General features: G+C 33.3%; 1 protein-coding gene across 2 annotated transcripts in view; it reads right to left on the bottom strand.

The window, feature by feature from the left end:
- The window catches only part of LOC143042576 (L-fucose dehydrogenase-like), a 61,255-nt gene extending 33,919 nt beyond the window's left edge, over positions 1–27,336 (bottom strand). Inside the window, exon 1 of one of the 2 annotated variants that reach the window (XM_076214978.1) lies at positions 27,199–27,336. In XM_076214978.1, coding sequence (XP_076071093.1) covers positions 27,199–27,234 — 36 coding nt within the window. In that variant the 5' untranslated portion in view covers positions 27,235–27,336. The remainder of the gene's footprint in view (positions 1–27,198) is intronic. The other variant, XM_076214977.1, reaches the window with a different exon arrangement.
- Between the last annotated feature and the right edge of the window lie 38 nt (positions 27,337–27,374).

The raw sequence follows: 27,374 nt of genomic DNA, 5'->3' as shown, positions 1-27,374 counted from the left end.
AACGGACCCCTATTGCCCCCCCCTTTCAGATATAGATATCGGCACACAGCATGCACATGCGGGCCCAGGGAGTGGGGAGCCCTCCCCCTATTTGTGGGAAAAATTTGTTTGATTATATAGGGAATCACTGAAGCATGACTGGAACGGGTCCCCTCTTATGCAGTCAATGAGCCCCTCCCTTTTGAAAAATTCTAGATCCACCACTGGCATGGTATATTTTACATGTACAATGATGTATGGAAATAACTTTTTATGTTAAAATAGAGGTTGACGGAAGAAAATCATTCTGTCTTGTTCGTTACTATACATAGACTTTTATTAGTAGGTCAATAGTATTTTGTACGAGTTTAGCAGGAAGAGAAATATACCTTCAGAAATGGCCGTGGCCTCGTTTTCATCCTCCTGTTGTCAGGTATAGATTTGAAGGTCAAGTCTGTATCTCAGGAATGTGTAAATGAAAGGTAGAACATATTGATATGTTCACTGCGTGCTAGATAGCCAGAAACCTGAACTACTTTCGATTAGTAGGTCAAATTTGCATGTGTGCATACCTTTTCCCCAGCATCTGTTCTAACATGATAAGCCTATGACATTTTCCATTTTCATGCAACATTGTGCAAGGAATCAATTGTATATTTTAATATGCAACTCATTGCTTTTATATAGAGTTTTGATTATGGATACCAGAAATATTTCACGATAGGTTGAAAATATTTGAGTTTGTGACATGTAGCCATGTAGGCCCGAGAACACAGTCATTTTGTGCATTTCTTGTAGACAATAATATTCAATTCAAAAAATCGCACCTGCTCCAATGATCTCAAAAAGATTTTTTAACAGTATTGTGTAATACTATTAGGACAAATATTATCAAAATTATAGAAACTTCTACCAGCTGTTACTCAAAATATTGACAATTCTGTGTTAAGGGGGTCTAAAATTCAGTTTGACAGCTTCAGACGTACTAACTTTTGACTATTTTTTAACTGGACCAAATCACTACTTAACATAAAGATTCAGCACCCAATTTTTAACATGTAATTTCATCCCCTTACTTTTATATTTCATGCATTAAATATCAAAAATAAATAAGGAAAGTGTATTAAAAAAATGCAAGTTATACACTGTTCACACTAGGGACACCCTACATTCGTAACTGTGTCCTTGTACTTTTATATTGACTTGATTGTATATAACATTAGAATTTAAACTTTAAGCTCTAAATTTTCTGAACTATATGTACTTAAGTTGATAACTCGGTCACCAAGGTCCATATAAGATAGACTCTACGTATCACTAGCCTATGTAGTATGAATATTCATGAGTTGTATGAAGCGGGATACGAGCTAGATCACGTCATTGGCGTGATTATCGCACAGAAATTTCAGCAAGTGGTAAACACAAATATGTTCAGTAGTTCTTAAAAGATGTAGGGCATATATCACTGGAACAGAGACAATACCAAATTGGAAAAATAAGTTTTTTGAATACTGAATCAGCTTTAGATATTGACGGTACAGAGACAGCATACACAAAAGACGATTATATAATTCTTTATGTATTTGCAAAACAGACAAAAACCAATTTTGGTTATGGCAAATACATTGACAAAACAAACATGATCAAACGTAATGAAAACTCGACAATATTATGAGAGACAGGATAAAAACAGTTATTGTTCTCCTTTCCTCAGTTCTAATGACTCTTTAATAAAAGAAACAACTGCTTTTACATCATTTGGTGTTGATCGATTTAGTATAATCACCAGTTTATCAGTAAAATTAAGTGTATTAAAATTTACTTAACACATGACATAGGTAAAATCTCTTTGTTCTTACTGTGTTATAATCTGTATAATGCACAGCAAAGGTGTGCATTAACTACCTCAGATATACTGCACAGTTCAAATCTAGTTTTACCTTTAGGGACGATTCCTTGATTTTGAAAGGGGCGTTATTCTATCAAATTAAAAAAATATATCACCGAGTGTAGCGAGACTAAAAACAATTTGACGACTTTAAGGCAAAACACGATACTTTGTCCAATCCTAGGGTTAACGACATGTTCGTCCCCACCCCCGAATCCGCCATCTGCCTTAAAAAAAATTACGACAAAATTGAACTTTGTACAAACATCGTAGTTTAAAAATAGGAAAAAAAGAAAGGTTTCTTATCCCTTTTTATTTTCATCTCAGCTTAAAATGTTTTACTGTATTTTGTGTACAACATAAATCTTAAATCAGTGTTTTAAATTCAGAAAGATAGTTAAAACAAATTGTGGTAATTTCCGCCAAAAAAGAAATGTATCTAAGAATATCCGAATAAAAGAAATCTTATTTGAATTAGTTTTATTAGACTTAAAGGAATTTATAACGACTTTTTGAATATCTATTCCCCATATTTTTGGATCAAATTTAAAGGGGGTCATATTTAGTTTTGTTTTAAAACAGGGAGATTAGCTGGAGATCAATCAGACTTCATTTAGATGGACGTGTCTTAAAAATTAATACTGTAGATACAAAGAAATTTGGGGAGGGGGAGTAAAAGACTGGAAAGAGAAACGTATTTTCTGTTTATTCAACATTTAAAATTTAGGTAGTATAACATCTTCCTCGGTTTATCTTTCTCTATTAAAGCATATCATTGATGGAAAGAAATTCAAAAGCAATTAATCCAAACTCAAAAACCCTTTCAGTTATGATTTTTTTTTCATACAACGATTTGAAAGTACTCAATTTGTCAAAGTCTTAATCGTCACTTATCAAATAAAAAATGGGAATAGATTTAACAGAAACATTAAAAAAAAAGTCTACCATTAAATCGCAATTTTACAATAAGTCTTAAACCCAAACAAAAGTTAGCAATTTGAAACTTACCAATGATCGAAGTCGTATTTCCCCCTTTCTTTACCCTACAATAAACTTTCCTAGGTTCCGTGGATTGCGGAATATCGTCGACATCTAAAACGTCAGTGGCGGATGCAGGAATTTTCGAAAGGGGGGTGCTAGCCCAGGGCAAAGGGGGTGCAGGGGGGGTGCAAACATATGTCCCGATTCAAATGCATTGATCGGCCAAAATAAAGGGGGGTGCGGACCCCCGGAACCCCCCCCCTCTGGATCCGCCACTGAACGTTCACGTAAATTAATGACGTCATGTGTTAAAACAGTTATTGGCCAATCAAATCGGTATATAAAATTTAATCTGCACGAGCTCAGGGTGACCCTATAAGGGTCACCTGAGCTGTGCAGATTAAATTCTATATACCGACTTGCTTGGTCAATAACTACAACATAATAGTTAATATAACCCTTTTTTAATTGGGGTTTTAACATTTTAGTCTGTTTTAAAGTTTTAATTTCCTCAATAAGTTTGATGTCAATATTTATATCTTGTGACACATTTATTGCAAAAGTATACCAAGAGTATGTTCCCTTCGTATCTAAACTTTTAGTTAATTTGAAGGCTTCATTAAGAAGTGGGTTTACATTTTCATTATTTAATCTAGATAGGTACATCATAGTTTGGGTTTTTATGAAAGTTTCTAATGGCAAGAGTCCTAGTTCATTTCTAACAGCTAGATTTGTTGAGCTTCTTTTTGTCCCCAGTACTTGTTTAATAAAATGCAGCTGGTTTTTTTCTAACATAGTTTTATCACTACAATGAATAGCATCTGGTGTTGAGCTATTTTTGTTAGCTCGGAGTTTAGCTCTATGAAATTGAATATAAGTGTCCATATAACATATTTTACTATTATATGTTAGAATAGGTTTGACCAAAGTTTCAAAACAGGTTGCAAGACACTCTCACAGGAAGTTGTCCAAAGCCTGATGTGTAAGAGTTAATAGCAAATAAAACTTTTCTTGCCTTTTTTGCAAGATCTGAACTACAACTAGTTAGACTGCCATTAGATGTTATAACACATCCAAGGTATTTATATTCATATACTTTTTCAAGGTATTTTCCTTTAAATTTCAAAAAAGGGTTTATTTACTTTACTTGGGTTATTTTGTAGTATCATGGTTTTAGATTTTTTTGTATTAACTGTTAATTGCCATTTATCACAATACTCAGAGAGATTATTTAAGCTATTTTGCAGACCGTTTTCGCTCTCTGATAATATGATTAAATTATCTGCAAATAGGAGACTTCCTATATCTGAATTGTAAGTTTTACAGGGGTACAGTTTTGCTTTTCAAGTATCTGACTTAAGTCATTAATAAAAATGTTAAATAAAGTGGAGCTTAAAGAATCTCCTTGTCTTACACCTTTATCTACAATAAAATGTCTGGACTCTGAATTCTTATGTTTGAAAGAACCACTAGTATGATTGAATTGTGCTTTAATGGTGTTAAAGATGTGTTTACCAACTCCTAGTTTACACAATGTATACATTAGTCCTAGCCGTCAAAGAGAGTCAAAGGCTTTTTTAAAGTCTATGAAGCAAATATATGTTTTCTTTTTATTTTTATGAAGGTATTTATTTATAATAGATTTAAGAATAAATAATCTATCAGAAGTTCTACGATTCTTTCGAAATCCAAACTGTGAGTAGTTATATTTGGATTCCATAAGTTTATTTAGTCTATTACAAGATTGATCGCTTATATAAATATACAGTGTTAATTTACATTGTTTAACCCAAGCGTACATTTTAGATAAATAAATTGAATGAAAACTACGGTTTCTTATTTGCGCATTGGGATTAAAAATTCGATACCATTACTTTCTTTTGTTTACAACTCTGTCTTGTATTGTTCTGGTCGTACTATTGCAAATATTCAATTTCATGACTGTATCATGTGTTTCCATAAGTTTACCATAGTACTATCTTATGGTTTGGTTAAAAATTAAATTATGGTAAACCCTAATTTTTAGTGTTTTAATGTCTAATCTTACCGTTTTAATTTATTGACATAACTGCACGACTCGATTCTCAATTAATAGTGGTAAGAAAAGCGTTGCAAAGAATCCTGCTCAAACTTAAGTGAAATACGGGTTTAACTTTGCATTGTTGCGAGAGTTTATATTCTTTGTTGAAGGCAATTGTAGTGACCTGCAATACAAGTACCATTCAATTGAGTTTAATTATATGTCTTGTGTTTCTGTCTCTGCCCTAGGTTTTCTATATTTTGCATGTGTAGTGCATCATGACATAAGACATTGTTACGTGTACCATGATGAGCTTTCGTGCAAGACTGCTGTGTGTATTTTTTACATGGAACATTTGATCAGACTTTAACTTTTGGACTCCTGACCTACATGTATGCACGTTGGGTGTGTCATCATGTTGCAGTGTGTTCCTCGGTATATTACCTTGACCTCAAAATATAATTTTCAATTGACCTTGCTTCTGAATATGTCGCATGTAGATGTATTTTTATAAGATGATGAGTCTATTGGCACAAGAAACTTCATGTGAGCTTGACCTTAGCCCTCAAGGTCAAACTTGTATATTTTGTTTGAATTAAATGGAGAATTAACTGTATGATTGGCACTCGTACCACATCTTCTATATATTAGATATATAGATATATTGTTAGTTTTGTGTACCACGATGACCCTTTTCTCAAAATTCGCTTTGTGTTGGTTTTTTTTGACAAGGATCTCTTGACCAGACTATGACTTTTTGACTCTTGAACTTTGCATATTAGACGTGTCTCTTGGTATGATTACCTTGACGCCAAGTCAGGAGTCTCTGGTTTTTGTTAGTGTTGTAAGTTTATTTTATGATTTAGAGTTCGACCTGGTACACATTTTGTAAAGGGACATCTGAAGACCGCCTCTGGGCGAGGGATTTTCTCGCTTTGTTGAAGATCCATTAATGGCTTTTGGCTGCTTTCTGCTCTTTTGACATGGTTACTGTCTCTTTTACACATTCCACATTTCCATTTTCAATTTTTAAGAATGTTTGGTTCAGATGAAACTTAATCCTTTCATTTCCGTGAATATCAAGTAAGAAATTTAATGCTTCAGTAGCATCATGTGCTGCCAGTTGTGATAGATAATGCAAAATGTTTCAATCATTTTACCTTAGATTTAATTTCATGGACATGTAGGTATGGATAGTCTGCTTTTACATCTTAAAAATTCACACAGAAGGTATACGCATATCAATAAACTGAACTCAATGCTAAGAACCTTTAAAGTACACTTAGACATAGAGCTCAATCAAGTGAAACACTTTGTTAAGGTGGTCACATTTAACTTGAAATATCACTGACTGTTACCCAAACGGCACCGAGATCCTTAAAAAATGTGCAAGTTAAGTCTATTAAAAGAAGAATTCAATGGAAGTAAATAAGCTGATTACTGAAATAAATGTAGAATATGTCTATTAACCACAGATGCCCCTGCTTGTGAAAAAAAATTAGTAAACTTCCACATATAGATGCAGGATTCGCGTAATTTTGACCGTTTTCTGACCATAAGCATTGTAAATAAGTTTCAAAACATTTGGTTGAGGCAAATTAAAGTTAAAGAACGGAAACAACAGATTTAGCATTTTTCCTATCTCAAGGCTCCGGTTGACATTTTTATCATTGGTACAACAACATCTAAAAACTCATGAACAGTGACGCCATCGGGACCCAATATCGAACTGAATAAATATGTGTCATGGAGTAATGTGAATCGCGTATAAGGTTCCTAACATTTGATGTCAGACTTATTTAAGAGAAAGGAAACGATATTTAAGAGAAAGGAAACGAAAGAGTCAGCACTTCTTATGTTTTAAAGGGACATGATAACTCTTGAACGGTAAAAGTGACACTTAAAAATTTTCAAATTTTATTTTGTGTCATCATGAGGTGGGGATCCCGCTTACATGTTCAACCCCGTCTTATTCGGTATGTATGTGCCTGTGGTAAGTCAGGAACCTGTAATTCAATGGTTGTCGTTTTTTATGTGTTACATACTTGTTTTTCGTTAATTTTTTGTACATAAATTTGTTCGTTTATTTTCTCGTTTGAATATTGCTGTACAATGTAATTTTAGTGCCTTTTATTGCTGACTATATGCGGTATTGACTTTGCTCATTGTTGAAAGCTGTATATGAACTATAGTTGTTAGTGTTTGTGTCATCTGGTCTTTTGTGGAGAGTTCTCATTGGCACTCATGCCACATAAGGTGGAGGGTTGGGATCCCGCTAACATGTTTAACCCCGCCTTATTTTATATGTACGTGCCTATCTTGTTTTTCGTTTATTTTTTGTACATAAATTAGACCGTTTGTCTTCTCGTTTGAATTGTTTTACATTGTCATGTTGGTGCCTTTTATAGCTGACTTTGCGGTATGAACCTTGCTCATTGTTGAAGACCGTGTGGTGACCTAGGCTACATTGTATAATTGTTAATTTCTGTGTCATTTAGTCTCTTGTGGAGAGTTCTCATTGGCACTCATGCACTAGCTTCTGTTATATATTGTGTATAAGGTTTGTAGTATTTGGTTGAGGCAAACTTAAGTAAGAGAGCGGAACACGTTTTTATGGGACGTTCGGTCTAGGGTAACACTTTATGCCCCTCAATCATGGCGCCAACACATAAGTTCTGAATATTGTGCTGGTGATACACATCCCACTAGCACTGACATTAACACATGTAAACATAATTTTATTATAAAAATATTCAATCTTAATTTTGATTTCTTTATTTTTGGCCGAATGATTATATGCATGCCCATCACAATGACTGAATGAGTATCAAATTTGACAAATGTATTGTACATAATTATGGCACCCTCAACGGAGTTGGGGTGACATATTGTTATTGTTCGTTTCTTTTTTTTCATATTATTATTATGGCACCCTCAACGGAGTTGGGGTGACATATTGTTATTGTTCGTTTCTTTTTTTCTTATTATGTCACCCGATCGACAATGTCGGGTGACATATTGCTTTTCCTCTGTTTCTTTTTCCGTATTATTATGGCACCCTCCCTCAACGGAGTTGGGGTGACATATTGTTATTCTACGTTTCTTTTTTTTCTTATTATGGCACCCTCAACGGAGTTGGGGTGACGTATTGTTATTCTACGTTTCTTTTTTTTCTTATTATTTTTCTTCCACCGATTTTGTCCAGCTTATTTCTCGGAATCCAATGGACCAATGTTGGTTAAACTCTACTATAATAAGGACCACCATGATAAGTTGTGCAGTGGACTTTGGCATGTGCATGATGGCTACCGTTACCATGGAAACTAAAAAAATGTAAAAAAATCCAGTTTTTTGTTTTCTCGAACTGTTTGGATAGACTTGAACTTAGAAACATTATATTTTAATACAATGTAGGTGCCCACTATATACAGGTATTATATAATTTTGACACTCATTGGAACTACTATGTTGCCATGGAAACAACACCAAAAATTTCAAAAATATCAAAATGATCAAAACTTTATGAAACTTCACAGTAACGATGAGCAACATTGCAAGATGTGGAATTTGGCGTTGGAATTTTCAAAATATCTGTTGTTACCATGGAAACAATGCAAAAAAGTCAAAACTTTGAATTTTCACAGAACATTCCAGAACATCAATGTTGAATTTATTCTAGAGACATTAAATCGTATATGATGGTATATGATTATGGAGGGAGCGGGGGTTTGACTTTGGAATATTCAAAATGGCCGCCGTTACCGTGGAAACAGCAAAAATATGAAAAATTTTCAAAATTCTTTAAATTAAATGAAACTTATAACAAATGTTGCCTAGCTTATGTAGACTTCACTTTTGAGTTTGGAATTTTCAAAATGGCCGCCGTTGCCATGGAAACAGCGAAATTTTCTAAATGGCTGCTGGCCTGGCAATGGGGGAAGGGTGCCATCCGCTATTGCTCGCAATGACAAATCTAGTTATTGTTCGATTCTTTTTTATTATTCTTATTCCACACTTTTTGTCCAGCTTAGTTCTCGGAACTGAATGGACCAATGTTGATGGAACTATAACATAACGTTGATCACCATGTCTAGTTGTGCACCTGACTTTGGAATTAAAAACATGGCTGCCATTGCCATGGAAACAGCAAAAATATGAAAAATGTCATGGAACATTCCAGAACATTAGGGTTTGATTAATTCTACAGCATTTAAATGTTATGATGGTATAATATTATGGGGAGCACAATATGAAGCAGCAGTATGACTGGAATTTTTAAATGTTGCCATGGAAACTGTTCAAAAGTAGCAAAATTTTGAGAATGTATGAAACGTTACAGAAATGTTAACTTGTTAATCCAGATGCGGCATTCAACTTTGGAATTTCCAAAATGGCTGCCGTTACCATGGTTGCTGTTTAGTGGCAATTGGCGGACCAGGGTGACATCCGCTATTGCTTGCAATGGCAATTCTAGTTATTTTTATTATTCTTCCACACATTTTGTCCATCGTGTTTCTAAGAATTGAGTGATCCAATATTGTTGGAACTATAACATAATGAGGACCCCCATTTGAAGTTGTGCACCTTGCTATGGAATGGTAAAAGATGGCCGCCGTTTCCATGGAAACAGCACAAATGCGAAAAAAATCAAAGTGTTCCAAACTGGAAGAAACTCCACAGGAATGTTAACTGGCATGTGCTGATTTCGAGTTTGACTTTGGAATTTTCAAAATGGCTGCCGTTACCATGGAAACAGCTAAAATATCAAAAATTCTAACTCTTTCGTTATAACATCCAACTGGATGAAACTTTATGAAAATGTTCTCCAGTATGCTAAGATGTCAAGACAATATTTGGATAGTTCAAAATGGCCGCCGTTGTCATGGAAACTGGGGCCAAGTTTTGCATTGACCCTATGGAAAAATGCAGAAAATCAGCATTTTTTCAGAGAGTAGTGCACCAAAGTAAATGAAACTGTATTGATATATAACATGACATGTGGCAAAGAGACGTACGCTTTTAGAATTTTGGAATTATCTACTGTAACCATGGTTGCAGCACAAATGTTCAAAATTTTCAAAAAAATCAAAATGCTGCAAACTGGATGAAACTTTACAGGAATAGTAACTGACATGTGCAGAGTTGCATTTTGAAGTTGGAATTTCCAAAATGGCTGCCGTAACCATGGAAACAGCAAAATTGTCCAAAATTTCAAAATGCTTCAAACTTCATGAAATTTTGCAAAAATGATAACTTGCAAGGGTAGATGCCTTCTTTGACTTTGGAATTTCCAAAAATGGCTGCCGCTCGCCTGGCAATGGGGGACGAGGGTGCCATCCGTTATTGCTAGCAATTACAAATCTAGTTATTATTAAGTCACCAAAACGGAGTTTTGGGGACTTATTGTTTTTGTATCGTTTCTTATTATTATTATTCTTATTCTTCTCTTTCTGACCCCTTAAACTGTCCTACCATTTTTTTGGAAGCAGTAGGGGATGGAAACTTTATATTTTTTCTGGGTATGGGTCTGCATCATGGGGGTTGCAGAACCCAATGTCCGTGATACCAGGGTGTCATCTTGGCATAATTAGGGGGGCTCAAAGATGGGTGGGGTCAATTTTTTTTTACATTTCTTAAATTTTCTACTGTATGTAGAGTAGATGGAATAATGATTACTTCTATGAATATTAAGAGACACATGTCTGCTTCAACATGGGACTTTTTTTATTTCAGTAGGGGGTCTCCTGGCATAATTTTAGGGGGGTGAATTTTCATGGAACATTCCAGAACATCAAAGTTAAATATATTCTAGACACATTTAATGGTAAATGATGGTATATAATTATGGAGAGAACAATTTGCAGCAGCACTTTGTCTTTGGAATATTCAAAATGGCCGCCGTTACCATGGAAACAGCAAAAATATGAAAAACTTCAAAATGCTTTAAATTTTATGAAACTTATAACTAATGTTGACTATCTTGTGTAGAATTGACTTTTGAGTTTTAAATTTTCAAAATGGCCGCCGTAACCATGGAAACAGCAAAAATATGAAAAAAATCAAAATGCTTCAAATTTAATGAAACTTATAACAAATGTTGCCTAACTTGTGTAGACTTTAATTTTGAGTTTGAAATTTTCAAAATGGCCGCCGTTGCCATGGAAACAGCAAAAATGTCCAAAATCAATAAAATTCTTCATATTGAATTAAACTTTACACACACATTATTTGGCATCAATGATACCGCAGAACAATGATGTGGGGTCCGTTTTGGTGACTTTTGTGTTAGCATCCTAACACAGGATTACTTGTTATTTTTCTTCCACCTAATTTTGTCCGGCAGTTTTCTCAGAGCCAAAGGAACCAATCTGAATGATGGTGCACTATAACAAGGAACCCTGACTTTCCAGTTGCAGTGCAACTTTGGAACTAAAAAATGGCTGCCATCACCATGGAAACGGAAGAATGGTGAAAAAATATAATTTTGGAGTTAGGTGAATTGTTTGAGAATGCTTAAGCTTAAAATCTTTAGATTTTAATACAATGTAGGTGCCGACTTTATACTGCTTTGGGATGATTTTGACAATCATTGGAACTACTATGTTGCCATGGAAACTACACCAAAAATTTCAAAAATATGAAAATGATCCAATTTTTTTGAAACTTTAGCATAACGATGAGCAACTTTGGTAGAGGCGGAATTTGGCGTTGGAATTTCCAAAATGTCTGCCGTTTCCATGGAAACAATGCAAAAAGGTCAAAATTCTCCAAAAACTTTCGGGTTTGGTGAATAACTTTGGTATGCTTGAACTTAAAATCATCAAATTTTAATGCAATATAGTTGTCCACTATATACAGGTTTTGAATGATTTTGACAATCATTGGAACTACTATGTTACCATGGATACAGGAGCAAAAATTTCAAAATGCTTCAAAATTGATGAAACTTGATATGATTGTTGACTATCAAGTCTTCATATGACTTTTGAAGTTGGAATTTCCAAAATGGCCACGGTTGCCATGGAAACTGCAAAAATGTCAAAAATTCTCAAAAAGGTTTTAACTTAATGAAATTTGATATTATTGGTAACTGACAAGTAGAGATGAGACTTTTGACTTTGAAATTTTCAAAATGGCTGCCGTTGCCATGGAAACGGTATAAATGTGAAATACTTTAAAATGCTCTGAATATACTGAAAATTTACAAAAAGATGAATAGCCATGCATTTTTGTGCATTTACTGTTAAACAAGTTTGAAATGGCTGCCGCTTAGTGGCAATAGGGGGAAGGGTGACATCCGCTATTGCTTGCAATGGCAATTCTAGTTATTATTATTATTATGTCACCCGATCGACAATGTCGGGTGACATATTGCTATTCCTCTGTTTCTTTTTCACTATTATTATTATTATTATTATTTTTCTTCCACCTAATTTTGTCCGGCAGTTTTTTTGGAGCCAAAGGAACCAATCTGAATGATGGTGCACTATAACAAGGAACCCTGACTTTCCAGTTGCAGTGCAACTTTGGAACTAAAAAATGGCTGCCATCACCATGGAAACGGGAAAATGGTGAAAAAATATTATTTTAGAGTTCGGCCAATTATTTGAGAATGGTTATGCTTAAAATGTTTAGATTTTGATACAATGTAGGTGCCCACTATACATTGATTTTGGGATGATTTTGGCAATCATTGGAACTGCTATGTTGCCATGGATACTACACCAAAAATTTCCAAAATATGAAAATGCTCCAAATTTAATGAAACTTCACAGTAACGATGAGCAACATTGGTAGATGTGGAATTGGCGTTGGAATTTCCAAAATGTCTGCCGTTTCCATGGAAACAATGCAAAAATGGTCATAATGGTCCAAAAACACCTAAAAGTGGCATTTACTTTCTTAAAAGGGTAGGTCAAATCCATTGAAACTCTGATGGTATGTTCCCTCCCATGTACCAATGTGGTATCTGCCATTAGAAATTTGGAATGGTCTGTGTAACCATAGAAACCAGCCAAAATGTCAAAAATTTAAAAAATTTCAAAATGCTCAAAAAGTAATGAAACTTACTATGATTGTTGACTGTCAAGTCTGCATGAAGCTTTTGAAGTTGGAATTTCCAAAATGGCTACCGTTGCCATGAAAACTGTAAAAATGTCAAATATTTTCAAAATGCTCCAAACTTAATGAAACTTAATAATATTGTCAACTGGCATGTATAAATGAGACTTTTGACTTTGAAATTTTCAAAATGGCTGCCGTTGCCATGGAAACAGCAAAAATGTCATATTTTTAAAAATGATCTAAATGTCCTGAAAATTTACAGAAAATGTATAGCCACGCAAATATGTGCATTCACTGTTAAAAGTTTTTGAAATGGCTGCCGCTTAGTGGCAATGGGGGGAAGGGTGACATCCGCTATTGCTTGCAATGGCAATTCTAGTTATTATTTTTATTCTTCCACACTTTTTTGTCCATTCTATTTCTCGGAATTGGCTTGAACAATATTGATGGAACTATACCATAATGTAGACCACCACATTCTATAGTGCAGTGGGGTATGGCACCATCAAGATGGCTGCCGTTGCCATGGAAACGAAACAAATGTGAAAAAATCCTGTTTTTTGTTTTGGTGAACTGTTTTGATATGCTTAAAATCAGAACCATTATATTTTGATACAATGTAGGTGCCGGCCATATACAGGTATTGGATGATTTTGGCACTCATTGGAACTACTATGTTGCCATGGAAACTATACCAAAAATTTCAAAAATATCAAAATGCTCCAAACTTCATGAAACTTCACAGTAACGATGAGCAACATTGGAAGATGTGGAATTTGGCGTTGGAATTTCCAAAATATCTGTTGTTACCATGGAAACAATGCAAAAAGGTCAAAAATTTCAAAAAAAATAAAAATGCTGTAAACTGGATGAAACTTTACAGGAATGGTCACTGGCATAAATAAAGTTGACATTTGAAGTTGGAATTTTCAAAATGGCCGCCGTAACCATGGAAACAGCAAAAATGTCAAAAACTTCAAAATCCTCCAAACTTAATGAAACTTAACAAATATGATAATTTGAATGTGTAGATGCACACTTTGACTTTGGAATTTTCTAGATTGCTGCCGCTCGCCTGGCAATGAGGGAAGGGTGCCATACGCTATTGCTTGCAATGGCAAATCTAGTTATTATTTTTATTCTTCCACACTTTTTTGTCCATTCTATTTCTCAGAATTGACTTGAACAATATTGATGGAACTATACCATAATGTTGACCACCACATTCTATAGTGCAGTGGGGTATGGCATCATCAAGATGGCTGCCGTTACCATGGAAACGAAACAAATGTGAAAAAATCCTGTTTTTTGTTTTGGTGAACTGTTTTGATATGCTTAAACTCAGAAACATTATATTTTGATACAATGTAGGTGCCGGCCATATACAGGTGTTGGATGATTTTGGCACTCATTGGAACTACTATGTTGCCATGGAAACTACACCAAAAATTTCAAAAATATCAAAATGCTCCAAACTTCATGAAACTTCACAGTAACGATGAGCAACATTGGAAGATGTGGAATTTGGCGTTGGAATTTCCAAAATATCTGTTGTTACCATGGAAACAATGCAAAAAGGTCAAAACTTTGAATTTTCACAGAACATTCCAGAACATCAATGTTAAATTTATTCTAGAGACATTAAATGGTATATGATTATGGAGGGCAAAAATTGCAGCGGGGGTTTGACTTTGGAAGATTCAAAATGGCCACCGTTACCATGGGAACAGCAAAATTATGAAAAACTTTAAAATGCTTTAAATTTAATGAAACTTATAACAAATTTTGCCTAGCTAATGTAGACTTCACTTTTGAGTTTCGAATTTTCAAAATGGCCGCCGTTGCCATGGAAACAGCAAACATTTTCTAAATGGCTGCCGCTGGCCAGGCAATGGGTAAAGGGTGCCATCCGCTATTGCTTGCAATGGCAAATCTAGTTATACATCTTATTATATTTTATAACTTTTTTTTCCAACTAATCAAAGCATACCAACTTATTGATCATCAGTTTCCTTTATATGTACATGTCTTTTAACATTCTGTTTTGATCAAAAAGATGTGTTACATATACTTCACATATATTTCCTTCAAATTTGACATTACTAAAAAGCCATTAAATAAAATTCAGTCGAACTTGAAAATAAATGTGCAATCAAATATATATATGCAAGTCGTCAACTGGTCAAGTGGCTAGATGCACATATCGTTAGCCATATAAACAACATGTCCTAATTGGGTGGTTTTAAAACTTTTAGCATAGGCGGATCCAGTGGGGTTGAGTTAAGGAAAAAAAAATGGTAACAAAACGACTGAATTAAATAAAAGGATGTTCGATGTACTGTATACTTCGGTTTGTTTTTTAAATCTATACGATGCTTTATTTTTATCTAGTTTCCTTATCAAAATAATTAAAATGAGAAGATAAATACCTTATAGCTTCCTTTACCGTCGATGCTAAAATGTTTAATGTTATAAAATGATTTAAGCGTCTTTGACCTACTTTACCTTGTTATTCGGAGACTTGCGGTTATCTTCTGTTATGTTTTACGGGAACATTAGAATGATCTAGAATAGAACCCAGATGGAACTAAGAAGTTGGGTTGCCTTAACCAAACAACCCGGATGTTGAACCAGTTACTATGGTTTCGAACCAAAGAACCAAGGTTCAGAACCAGAAAACCCAGATGGAACCAAGGTTTAGAACCAGAGTGCCCGGATATAACCTAATTGCATTCGGAATGCTCATGACTTTTTATACCTTCAATGTATTTTCCAAATCATTTATTTATTTAGTATATTTATATATAATATTTATATATAATTTAACAATATACTAAATACTTTTGACAAACAGCTCATTAAAGCAATTCCTCTATAGTTATTTAAATCATATTCGTCTCCTGATTTATGAATTGGAATAATATATGATTTTTCCCATAATTTAGGATAGCATCCAGATTTTAGTATAGCATTGAAAAGTTTTGTAAAAGATTTAAGTGTAACAGAGCTACTGAATTTAATAATTTCATTTAAAATTTTATCAGGTCCTGAAGATTTACCTGTTATTAGTTTATTTATAACAATTTTAACCTCTGGTAGTGTAAAAGGTTTGTCAGTGGTGTTTATATATAACATTTTATTATCAATGTTTTTAAATTCTGTTTTTGCGTTTTTTTTTTTTAATTCTTTGTTGACAGAAGAGCAGTTTCCTTGGTTTTGAAAATGTTTTTCTAGCTCTTCTAAGTTTTTAAATATTTCTTCAGAGTTATCTTCATGTTTTGTGGTCTTTTTCATTTCTTCAGTTTTCAAGTCTTTTATAAAAATATCTGTTTTATATTTAGCTTTTTTTTTTTTATTAATCATCTTTTTAAAAAAGTTTAGAAGGTTAAAATATCTAGTTTTATATGTTTTATCAAATGGGTTTGCTATAATATTTCTCCCGATGGCATTTATTTGATGTTTTAAATCTATTATTGCATTATCCGACCACGGTTGTTTATTTTTTGGTTTACTTTTCTTAGTTTTTTTCTTTTGATTACACATAAATTTTCAGCTAAATTACATAAAATAGTGGACTTTTGCATAGACTGTAGTATAATGTCTTATGCAGCGCGAGATTTTGTGTGATTACCCTTGATGCATCTTGATTAATGGCGGACATTTGCATCACCTAAACAAATTGACACCCGATATGTAAGTATTACAATCCATATCTATCAAATTTTATGCTTGAAATAAGAAGTTTAAAATGGTTCTGGTGTAATTAATAACTTTTACGATCGCAGTAAGAATACACACATCCATAGAATGAATTTGCATATTGACCGAAGTGACCTCACCCTATCCCGCCTATTGGGCGGTCCTAACATCATTTTCTATTTTTATACTCCTTCATCAAAAAGCGGAGATGAGTGATAAAATTTATATTTTCTGATAGATATATGATTTCTTAGTGTATTGAGTAAATTTCGTAGTGATTGATGCATTAGTTTTCCTAATTTTTCCGTTTCTTTGAGTTGATTACAACAAAAATGGCGTTGTGGAGCGAAAATGGGGGTGGCTTAGGAAAAATGCCCAAACTAATGAATGTTAAGAGGAAAAGTCCAGGCACAAGGAAAGTCCCCAAAAAAGTCTAAGCAGTTGGCCATTCATGCACTAATCATGTGGACTGACATATGGCACGTCTTCAAATAGAAATACTAGAGTATTGGTACAACTAAATGCGACTATTGACCAGAAAGTTCCTCTGAATATCATTTATGGAAAGATATACCAACAGTATTTCATTGGATCATTTACATTCATTCTCTTATATCCAAACTTGGAGAGCTACACTTTGTGTGTAGGGAAATTTGAAAGTGACTTGATAGATAATCATTTGATACCAGCTGATTCAGAATTGGATTATATCTATATTTTAACGTAAAAATAAATCATGGAATATCTTTTTTTAAATTCCTTTACTTGCCAGCTTCATTTAATATTCGCCTAATCTGCTTGGTGTTGAGGGTATATTGACTTCTCTTTCTTGTCACTGACTTTATTAATCCAGTTTTTGATATACATCTGTGTGATTAATGTCTATGAGGATGTGTAGTAAGATAAGCAAGGAGACGTGGGATATGATTGAAATGCGACAACTATCCATCCAATATCAAATGAAGATTTTAAAAACTAGTAGTTTCGATGAATGTATGTCATCCACGATCATCAAAACCCATGCAGCATACATGGCATAGCAGGTCGATAAATATTATCACATGAAACCAACAGTCCATACATAAAACATGTAAAAAAAGAAGTTTTTATACCAAATTTGAAGTTAAGACATTAAAGTAAAGAGGTGTGGTATGATTGTCAATTGAATGAGACAGCTCAGTTCACCAAAGTTCAAATGATGTTGATGTCCCGGTAAGCAATTATTCAATCTATCGTTATTTCTTATCTTGATAGACAAAAGTCAGTGTTTTACATGTATATTTGTAATTGTGCACTATAAAGTCAATACAAGGCAAAATTGACAAAAATATCTACTGTTAGATATTAAACATATTAGTTATGTTTACAAAGACATTTATTGATAAATATCTTACTATACAAATCCTTGGTTTATTTGTTTCACAATCAACACCTCTTTGATCATTACTGAAGTTTTGCATTTCAAAGTTTAAAATATTGTTCAAAACAGTTTCATCTGATAAATGGTCAAGCAATTTTAGTTTTGATTTTTGCAAGTCCCACTTAAATAATTTATAGCTAAACCAATTTGAATTTTCAAAGATATCAAAATTACATTGCATACATTTCAAGAAAATCTCAATTTTTACATGATCTGTTAGATAGTTAAACTCATGTGTTCTAAAATATTCAACTGAGGAAAGGAGATTATTACATTGGTTGCAATGAATTACATTGATTTCCCAGTTAAATAAAAACCGATAATTTCACATGTGAAATAAATAGAGAATATCATATGGCTTTTTCAATATCGCATCCGTATCAACCCGAGACATCAATATAATCCCAAGAGCTCTGCTCGAGGGATTATACATGCCAAGAAATTGCCTCCGTTGAAATTCTGCAAACACCCCATAGAGCAAATTACATGGATGATTAATTTTGACCATTTGGTATATGGCCGTGTTCTAAGCGACACGTACATGAAGGTCATACATTAATTTCTTGAATGAAATCAAATCTTTAGCTACTAATGACTGCCGTAGGGGGTCGACCGGAATTTTTAGCGAGGATTTCTTGGCATGTAACAGATAGAAAACTCAGGGTCAAAATTCATAGAACAGAAAAGGGGCAGTGGCAAATATTTTATGTATATTTTGAACACCGAGAGAATTACCCCGGCACCCTTTGCCAAAAAAAAAAAAAAACTTTCTTTTTTCTTATTTGTGCCTTCGGACTTTATGTTTTGAATTGTAGTTTCACTTTCCATATTCGGTATTTATTCAAATCTAAGCTCCACGTGGTAAAAATCACGTGATGCAGGAATATAGTATCTTGGAGTTGGCTATTTCTTTCTTTTCGGGAAGGGACTCCAAGCAAACAACATGCATGTGTATAACGGCACTGTAGTTTTTCGTATTAAATAAAGAAAGTTGCCGGTCCGGTACATGAATAGATTGGTTAGAAAGCAAGGTTTTAATTTTAATTAGATTGGAAAGCTTAATTCGAGGGTTAAACATAGAGAGCACAAAAAAAGGGGGGAGATGTTCCACAGGGAATATTTTTTATCTTATGAACTGTACATTTGAAAGGTTTATTATTTTTTTTTATTTAATTAAAAAAGAGAAAAACAAGTATAAGACAAATTGTGAATGGTCTTTCTTCCTTTCTCCCATGCCAAGAAATTGCCTCCGTTGAAATTCTGCAAACACCCCATAGAGCAAATTACATGGATGATTAATTTTGACCATTTGGTATATGGCCGTGTTCTAAGCGACACGTACATGAAGGTCATACATTAATTTCTTGAATGAAATCAAATCTTTAGCTACTAAGCTTCGTTTTATTGTTCTCAAGTGTTAAGCGAATACCAATCAATCAATCGATCTTTATGACTATGTCTTATGTTGTCTAATAAATACGAGTTTTGCTTTATCCTTCATATCAGACTTTTGGTGTTGTCCCTAAAAATTCTAAAACATCCTATATTTTGGATTCACAACAGAAAATTGTCGAAAAAAAAACTAAGTCAGTGGCGGATCCAGAAATTTACATAAGTGGGGGCCCACTGACTGACCTAAGAGGGGGCCCGCTCCAGTCACGCTTCAATGATTCCCTATATAAGCAACCAAATAGTTTCCCAAAAAGGGGGGCCCGGGCCCCCTGGCCCCCCCCCTAAATCCGCCTCTGTAAGTTAAACTTGGGTCTAAGATAAATAAAGAGTCCGGAAAACGGTGAGAATATACGATTTTGCGTCATTTTTTCCAGCGCTTTTGTGGCCTCATCGAAATGTTTTTCGTTTCTCTCTGCTCTGCAGATTTATATTTTGCATCACTTTTAAATTAGGCTATATACGACCTATGAACTTTTTTATATTCAGGTTGTTTGATAACTCTAAACGGAATATACGTAACTCGAAAAATGGACTTGAATAGGATTAATGGTTCATGCTATTGAAGACCAGATGGTAGCATTTTGATACATATATATAAAAACGACTTCTACGTAAGATCAATGTTTCAAGTTATTGAATGACGAACAGGCAGCTTTTTGATACTTACGATTTTCCTTCAAAGGTTGTTTTTCTCACGTATTTAGTAAAATATCATGATTCGCTTTCATTTTTGTGTCGGTAGTTGACATGAAGGTTTCCGCTTTGTTCGTTTTCTTGTATATCAAGTATATTACATCAGATCCTGATTATTCAAAGACCAAACGATTGCGCAATGATGCGAAAAATAATCCCTTTACGTGGTTCATTTTTCAAAAATTAAGCGCTTTAGGCAAACAATTGGAAAAATTGCGAGAAGTTACACATGAAAACAGGAAAAATGCTAATACAAAAAGCAGTGTTCTGCAAAATAAACTTGAGAAATTTGGATCAAATCTTGAAACTTCTAAACCTCAAAATAATGATTATAAATTGATTAAGCAGATGCAAGATTTAAAATATAAGAAATCCGGTCATGTTATGTTTAAAAACAGCAAAATCTTCAGATGATATAACTCATAAAGCATCGCCAGTTTTATATAACGACGGTTATAGTCCATAAAAAAGGATATTACATGTGTTATATCTTCTCAAATCAATAGGAACAGACTTGTTTATGTTTATTATATTCTGTATATTCTGACGTCGCGTACGGTGTTGGTGATAATACGAGTTTTGCTTTCCAGTTCGCCTTTATTGCGTTTGTTAGAAGTTTCGGAATTGATAACTATATAAATGTATATATCAAAATGTGCGTAATTAAAAGTAGAAATGGAATATGCCTTAAAATCAATACTTTTATTCATTTTGTTACTCGAATGATCCCTAATAACACCGATTTTGAGCGTGTAGACAAGTAACACCGCGACATATGATCAGTGTTGCTTTGAAGTTATTCTTGTCATTTTTTAAACTTATTAAAAAAAAGTTGTACTCCTAGCAAGAGTAGTCTTTGGTGTTAATGGTGTATGTTTTATTTATGACGTCATCGTTAACTGGACGCGTCTGATCAGGACGCAAAGTTCACTTCGTTTTGTGGTCAAGCCGAAAATAGAAAAAAAATATGGATAGGGGTGAAGTTAAGAGTAATTTTAAAAGGTAATTCAAATAGATTATTCCGAAAATGATATATCTTTTTATTTCGTATATAATAAGGGGAAAAAAATATAAGCTTTGTTACAACATTTCAAAAGATCGTGGCAGAATTATTGATTTTTTGAAATTTGTATTTCTGTCACAAAACCCAAATCTCGCATATATTTTGGAGCTCTTTAAAATTCGAACGAATGCTGCAGATCCAAACCACAATTTACATATCCACCCTTCCTGTGTCAAAATTATACAATGAATATACAACTTTCTATGTCTTCAATTAGTAAGTATTGTTTAAATTATGTCCTAAATTGTTCATTTTATCAAATTCGTTGAAATGTCACACTCGCCGTTTTCTGACGTTTTGGCGTATTTTTCAAGTGTCTTATGAAAATTATTAGGCAGTTGCAGTCATTTCTACGATATAAAATTTTATTCAAACGTGAAAACTATTTTTTTAAGTGTATGAAAAAAAATGTGTCGAAGTTTTAAGAGAAAATATTGAAAAAAAAATAAATGCGATCTTTTTGTTTTTGTCTAGTCAAAATGTCACAAAATGCCGTTTTTTACATTTTTGTTACAAGTATGATAATTCATATTATACAGTTTTGGAGGGGGGAATTTAAAATTATATTAGCCCAAAAAATGCTATATAACATTAAAATCTACTGTTCAGGGATTTTTTTGAACCCATTTTCAATCACATGCCGGAAGTATTAACGACACAGTCAGCGACTACTTTTGTCTAGTCATAATGTCACACCATGCTTTTTTATTTGTTTTGACGTTACGTTCTGTAAAACTTGACATGTAGTGCCTAACGTCGCAAATTACGGAAGCCTTTACGTGCCATGCTAATTAACTTTTTTCCAATTTGATATAACGAATTATGAATTTGATATAACGGATTATGAATTTGATATAACAAATTATGAATTTGATATAACAAATTATGAATTTGATATAACAAATTATGAATTTGATATAACAAATTATCAATTTGATATAACAGATTATCACTTTGGTATAACAAATTATTAATTTGATATAACAAAGTATCAATAAGAAAAAACACATTGTCAATTTCTCTACCAATAGTATGATTTAATTATAATAATGAGATTGATTGAAACATTGCGTAACCCAAATTGGCGCATTTGTTTAGTGTATTGATTCATTGTTCATCTGACGTCCGGCGACAAATATGTCATTGAATGCTTATTCAAAACTTTCTTAACAGGTTTAATGTTTCTAAAACCCTCTCCCCCCTTTTATCTATTATTTGAGGCATTTTGGGGGACTAGTTTGAACGTTCTCTATTTAGTACATGGGACCTGGTGTCTTAGAACGAATGATTATAATAGAAAAAGGATCAATTTATATTGCACATTTTCAAATCAGAAAGAATGGATAGTGTGTTTCTAGGGACGTAGGAACATGCAAAGATAAAAAATGCTTCCCTTCCTCAAAATCCTGGCCTGCTTCTTTATCAATTTCGATGGGCACATACAAGGATTATTGAAACATCCTTAAGTTCATCTTGCATTTTTCTTTATATATTTGTTTTAATATTTATTTTAACTTTTTTATCATTTTTTTTTTTTTTTTGATACAATATCTTAACAGATTTTTATCGAATCCAATAAAAATTAATATCTGCATCTGTTTCGGCGGAGAACATTTTAGCGCATTGGTAGGACATTTTTGAGAAAAATCTAATGGTTTAGCGCCAAAGTAAAGCCCATTTTAGCCCAAGATTTTTAACCCATTCGAGCGAAAATGGAAATGATCAATGCCCATTTTAGAGCAATGCTTTAATCCATTTTATGATTAATGATTAATGATCAATATTTTTTTTTAATAAAAGCAAGACAGCACAATTTAAAAAACATCATGTCCATTAAAATATAACACAAAAAATTTTATAAAATCAAATTTTAAAAGTCCGTTCTAGTCTGGAATTTATATTCCAGAGAAATAGGTAATGGGCTCTGCATGGGTATACCCCCTGTACAATACTGTTCATAAAGTTGCAGTAGGAACTGATTTTTCTCTTTATCTTGTCTAGATTGTGGTGCAAATTCGTCTATACATTGTATTTTATATATGTTGTTGTTTGCAATTTGATGATAGTATCAAGAAAAACGTAAATAGCGGAGTGACAACTATATAGAATTACTTTTATTTCGATGATGAACCAATGTGAACATATATATATATATATATATATATATATATATACAACTTTAATAATAAGCCAGCATAAATTAATGCTCGTGGATTTTAGTATTATTCAACTAGGAAAGTTTTCGCTAAAATGGGCTATCGAAAATACAGCCGAACGGATTAATCCTGCGCTAAAATGGGCTCTAATGTCTGCGCTAAAATGTCCCCTAGTAGTTTTTCTCTAAAAGTATCTGCGCCCATCTGTTTTCTTGTTCATAGTTGAGATTAAATTTCCTTTAATTTGTTTAAAACTGGCAAATTTGTTTTAATTAATTTTATTGTGGTTAATTTTGAATTTGCTTTCAACTGTTGATTCTTTTAACATTTAACACAGGCAATGAAACAAACGATTCAACTAATAAAAATTTTATTCGGAAATTATCAAAATCGGATAAAAGAAAAAGCCCTTGACACCATTTGCGAGTATGATGGTCTTGTAAAACAATGATAGTCCGTCGGAAGGGGACGATAAATGACTGACCCGTGTTAAGAGAGAGCAATATCTCTTGCACGTAAAAGTCACCCATTTTAGATTTCGAAAAGAGCAGGCTAAGGCTACAAGGAAGCACTCGCACCCTCAAAGTGGAAACGGATTAATATAAGTTGTAATAACTTATCTCCCAATCCACTATAAATAAATATGTTTAAACTAAAAGAAAATGCAGGAGAAAAGACAGTGGTTTAAACTTTTTTTAAATATCTAGCTGTTTCAATCAAAAGAAAGAGAAAATATTTTTGCTCCAAGGGGATACTATTTTTTTCTGTTTTAATTTAACTGTAATTAAAAAATATGTGCCGCTTTTGCATTTCGGTTCTATGCGTAGCAAGTCAAGCAAACCGCTCATATAAATTATGCTGTATGATTGAGCTGCACGAAATGAAAAAAGTACGACGTTATTTATATATACAATGCATGAAAAATAACGTCAAACTAACGTTACCAAAACTAACACCAACACCGTACGCGACGTCTCTATATTACATTTTACATTGCACCCAGTAGGGTCTAGTATGATCTACAAAAGTCCTGCTATTTATGAAAGTATGACCCGAATACTTAACTGGTTATAAAACAAATATTCAATATCATATAAAATTGAGAATGGAAATGGGGAATGTGTCAAAGAGACAACTCGATCATAGAACAGACAACAGCAGAAGTCACCTATAGGTCTTCAATGCAGCGAGAAACTCCCGCACCAGGAGGCGTCCTTCAGCTGGCCCGTAAACACATATCTATACTAGTTCAGTGATAATGGACGTCATACTGTCTAAACTCTGAATTATACACAAGAAACTAAAATTAAAAATCATACAAGACTAACAAATGCCAGTGGCTCCTGACTTGGGACAGCCACAAAAAATGCGGTGGGGTTATATAGATGAACAATTTGTTACTTGTCTTATAAATAAGAACAATAAGACAACATTTCTTAATTACTATCTGCAATTACTGTTCTTTCGATCATAAAGGAATATTGAGTGTAGGAACTTTGAATCCTCAATGCTGTTTTATGCGAGTGTCACTGATTTATCTTTTGTCGACGGAATGCGCGTCTGGAGTTCTAGACTTTAATCCTTGTATCTATGATAAGTTTGTTTAGCACGTTAAGGAAAGATTATCGTTTTCGCGGGTGTAAACTTTCGCGATTTTCATTGAATAAGGTATACGAAATATTTTGGCGGTTATTGTTTTGGCGGATTCAAAACTTTTATCAATACCTTTGCTTGTACACTTTTAATTCGGCGGAATTTATTTTGGCGATTTTTTTCTATCCGCGAAAATAAGCGAAAATTACACCCCGCAAAACTAAAAATAAATAAATTTAGTTTGATTTTTTGTTTGAAGAAAATGGTTTAAAGAAGATAGAGACCATTTCAGATAAAAATTGAAAGGAACTCGATTCGTTTCGAAACGAGATAAATGACATTTAATATAGAATGGTTAAGAAGGCAAGATTTGGACAAATCGAAAATAGAGTACGCACAATTCATCAAAATGTTCACAAAATTCATTCCCAGATGCCGAATTTAAAAAGTGAGTGTAATGATTTGAAAAAATTATAGAGTAACACAAAAACTTAAATAAAGTCTGACTATATCTCAAAAGAATCACTCAATATAAGAGTTTGTATTGTAAAAGTTGCTTTCTTATGCTCTTTACACAATTGATTTTTTTTTCAAATCCACTCAGTAGTTGAAGTTATGATCCAAAAAAAATCGTGTAACGTTGTTATTGGTTGTTTATTGAGAGAACATGACACTATATTACGTTGTGTGTTATTGTTGCTATGAATATCTTTTATTTCAGTAAGTTCCGTACAATAGAGTTCTTTGCATTCTTAAAAAATTACATGAATGCAGTTTGCAGTGATGTACTTAAATTTGGTGATCATGTTGGGATTTATGACCCTTCATCTGGAGTGTACACAACATAGGCGGATCCAAGGGGGGGCCTGGGGGCCCGAGCCCCCCTTTCGTGGGAAAAATTTGGTTGATTATATAGGGAATCATTGAAGCATGACTGGAGCGCCCCCCCCCTTAGGTCAGTCAGTGGCCCCCCCCCTTTAGGAAAAGTTCTGGATCCGCCACTGCACAACACCAAAGCAAGGAATGTTAAATAGTTATTTGTTTTATTGTTCTTACGTGCCTGTCTCAGATAAAATCCATGCAAAGTGATCCAGAGCAAGGTTACAAGATCATCTTAATATTCTGTAACAAGGAAGGTCTTATCACATAATAATTTCAGAAAAGAAAAAAAATTCCAAAAATTTTAAGGATATACATTATAAAGAGCTGTTTCTAAAAATAGAATTTCCTATCAAGATTAAAGGGTAAAAACATGCAATTTTTGGTAAAATAGACCTTAAATATACATTAAATGAATATTTTGTATGCACTTTAGTATGGCTTTATCATAAATATGAACCAATATGAAACTAATGATAATACTTATGTTGACCTCTCAAATTTCCTTTTTTAAAAGATACGTGAGGTACTTGTACATCCTGTCATTATTGTTTATGATATTCTCGTTCTCTTGCCTTTCATTTTTGCTGATGTGCTTTGTCAATATGCCTTTTGTTGTTACTTCGAAAACATGTTTGTTGCTTGTCTTTCATTTTTGCTATGTGCTTTGTTTATATGCTTTTTTTAGATTTCTTTGTTACATATATGACGTGGCTCTGTACTTATACATCCCGTCATTGTGTTATTGTACTATGGTAAATTTGTGTATTCTAGTCTTTAATTTTTGCTAATATGCTTGGTCTATCAGCAATTTTGTGCTTCTTTGTTAGTACATATTTGTATGTATTTTTTAAAGATTAAGATTGTAACACAATGTTGACTGCTGTATTTTTTTACCTAATATGTCTGTTTGTTTTGTTCACGCATCGTTGATAATATAATGGAATTTGATGCGACTGTCATACAAGTGAGAGGTTTAGCTAGCTATAAAACCATAGCTATTGAGCTTTTGATTTTGCCATTTAATTAGGGACTTTCCGTTTTGAATTTTCCACGGAGTTCAGTATATTTGTGATTTTACTTTGTACTATTATGGGTTATATGGGACACGAGTTTTTGTATTTTGTTATGAAAAAATGAACCGTTTACTCATATGGCACAACGATTTACCCTGTTCTTTTTAAGTCAGACTTGAAGATTTTGCGTACAATTTATTTATACACTCCTTCCTTTCAAATGTTAAAAGTTTTGACCTTCCTGATAAGGGTAAATCCATGAAAGTTATTTTCAGTTAAGAGCATTAAATGATACCTCTGCAGGAGAACTGTTAGTTCTGGATGGTGCCATCAGCTCTGTAGTCAAATGTTTTGTACTGATTTGATTAATAACATTTTTTTTTTAAATTCCTCTTTTGATAAATCCAGAAATTACTAAAGAAACTGAAAAAACGCACCGAACGCCTAAAAATGGATTGTTATTTTAATTTA

Source organism: Mytilus galloprovincialis, chromosome 8 (assembly GCF_965363235.1).
Source record: "Mytilus galloprovincialis chromosome 8, xbMytGall1.hap1.1, whole genome shotgun sequence".
Lineage (NCBI taxonomy): Eukaryota > Metazoa > Mollusca > Bivalvia > Mytilida > Mytilidae > Mytilus > Mytilus galloprovincialis.
Note: the sequence above shows the minus strand (reverse complement) of the source record. Positions and strands in the feature narration are given on the sequence as shown.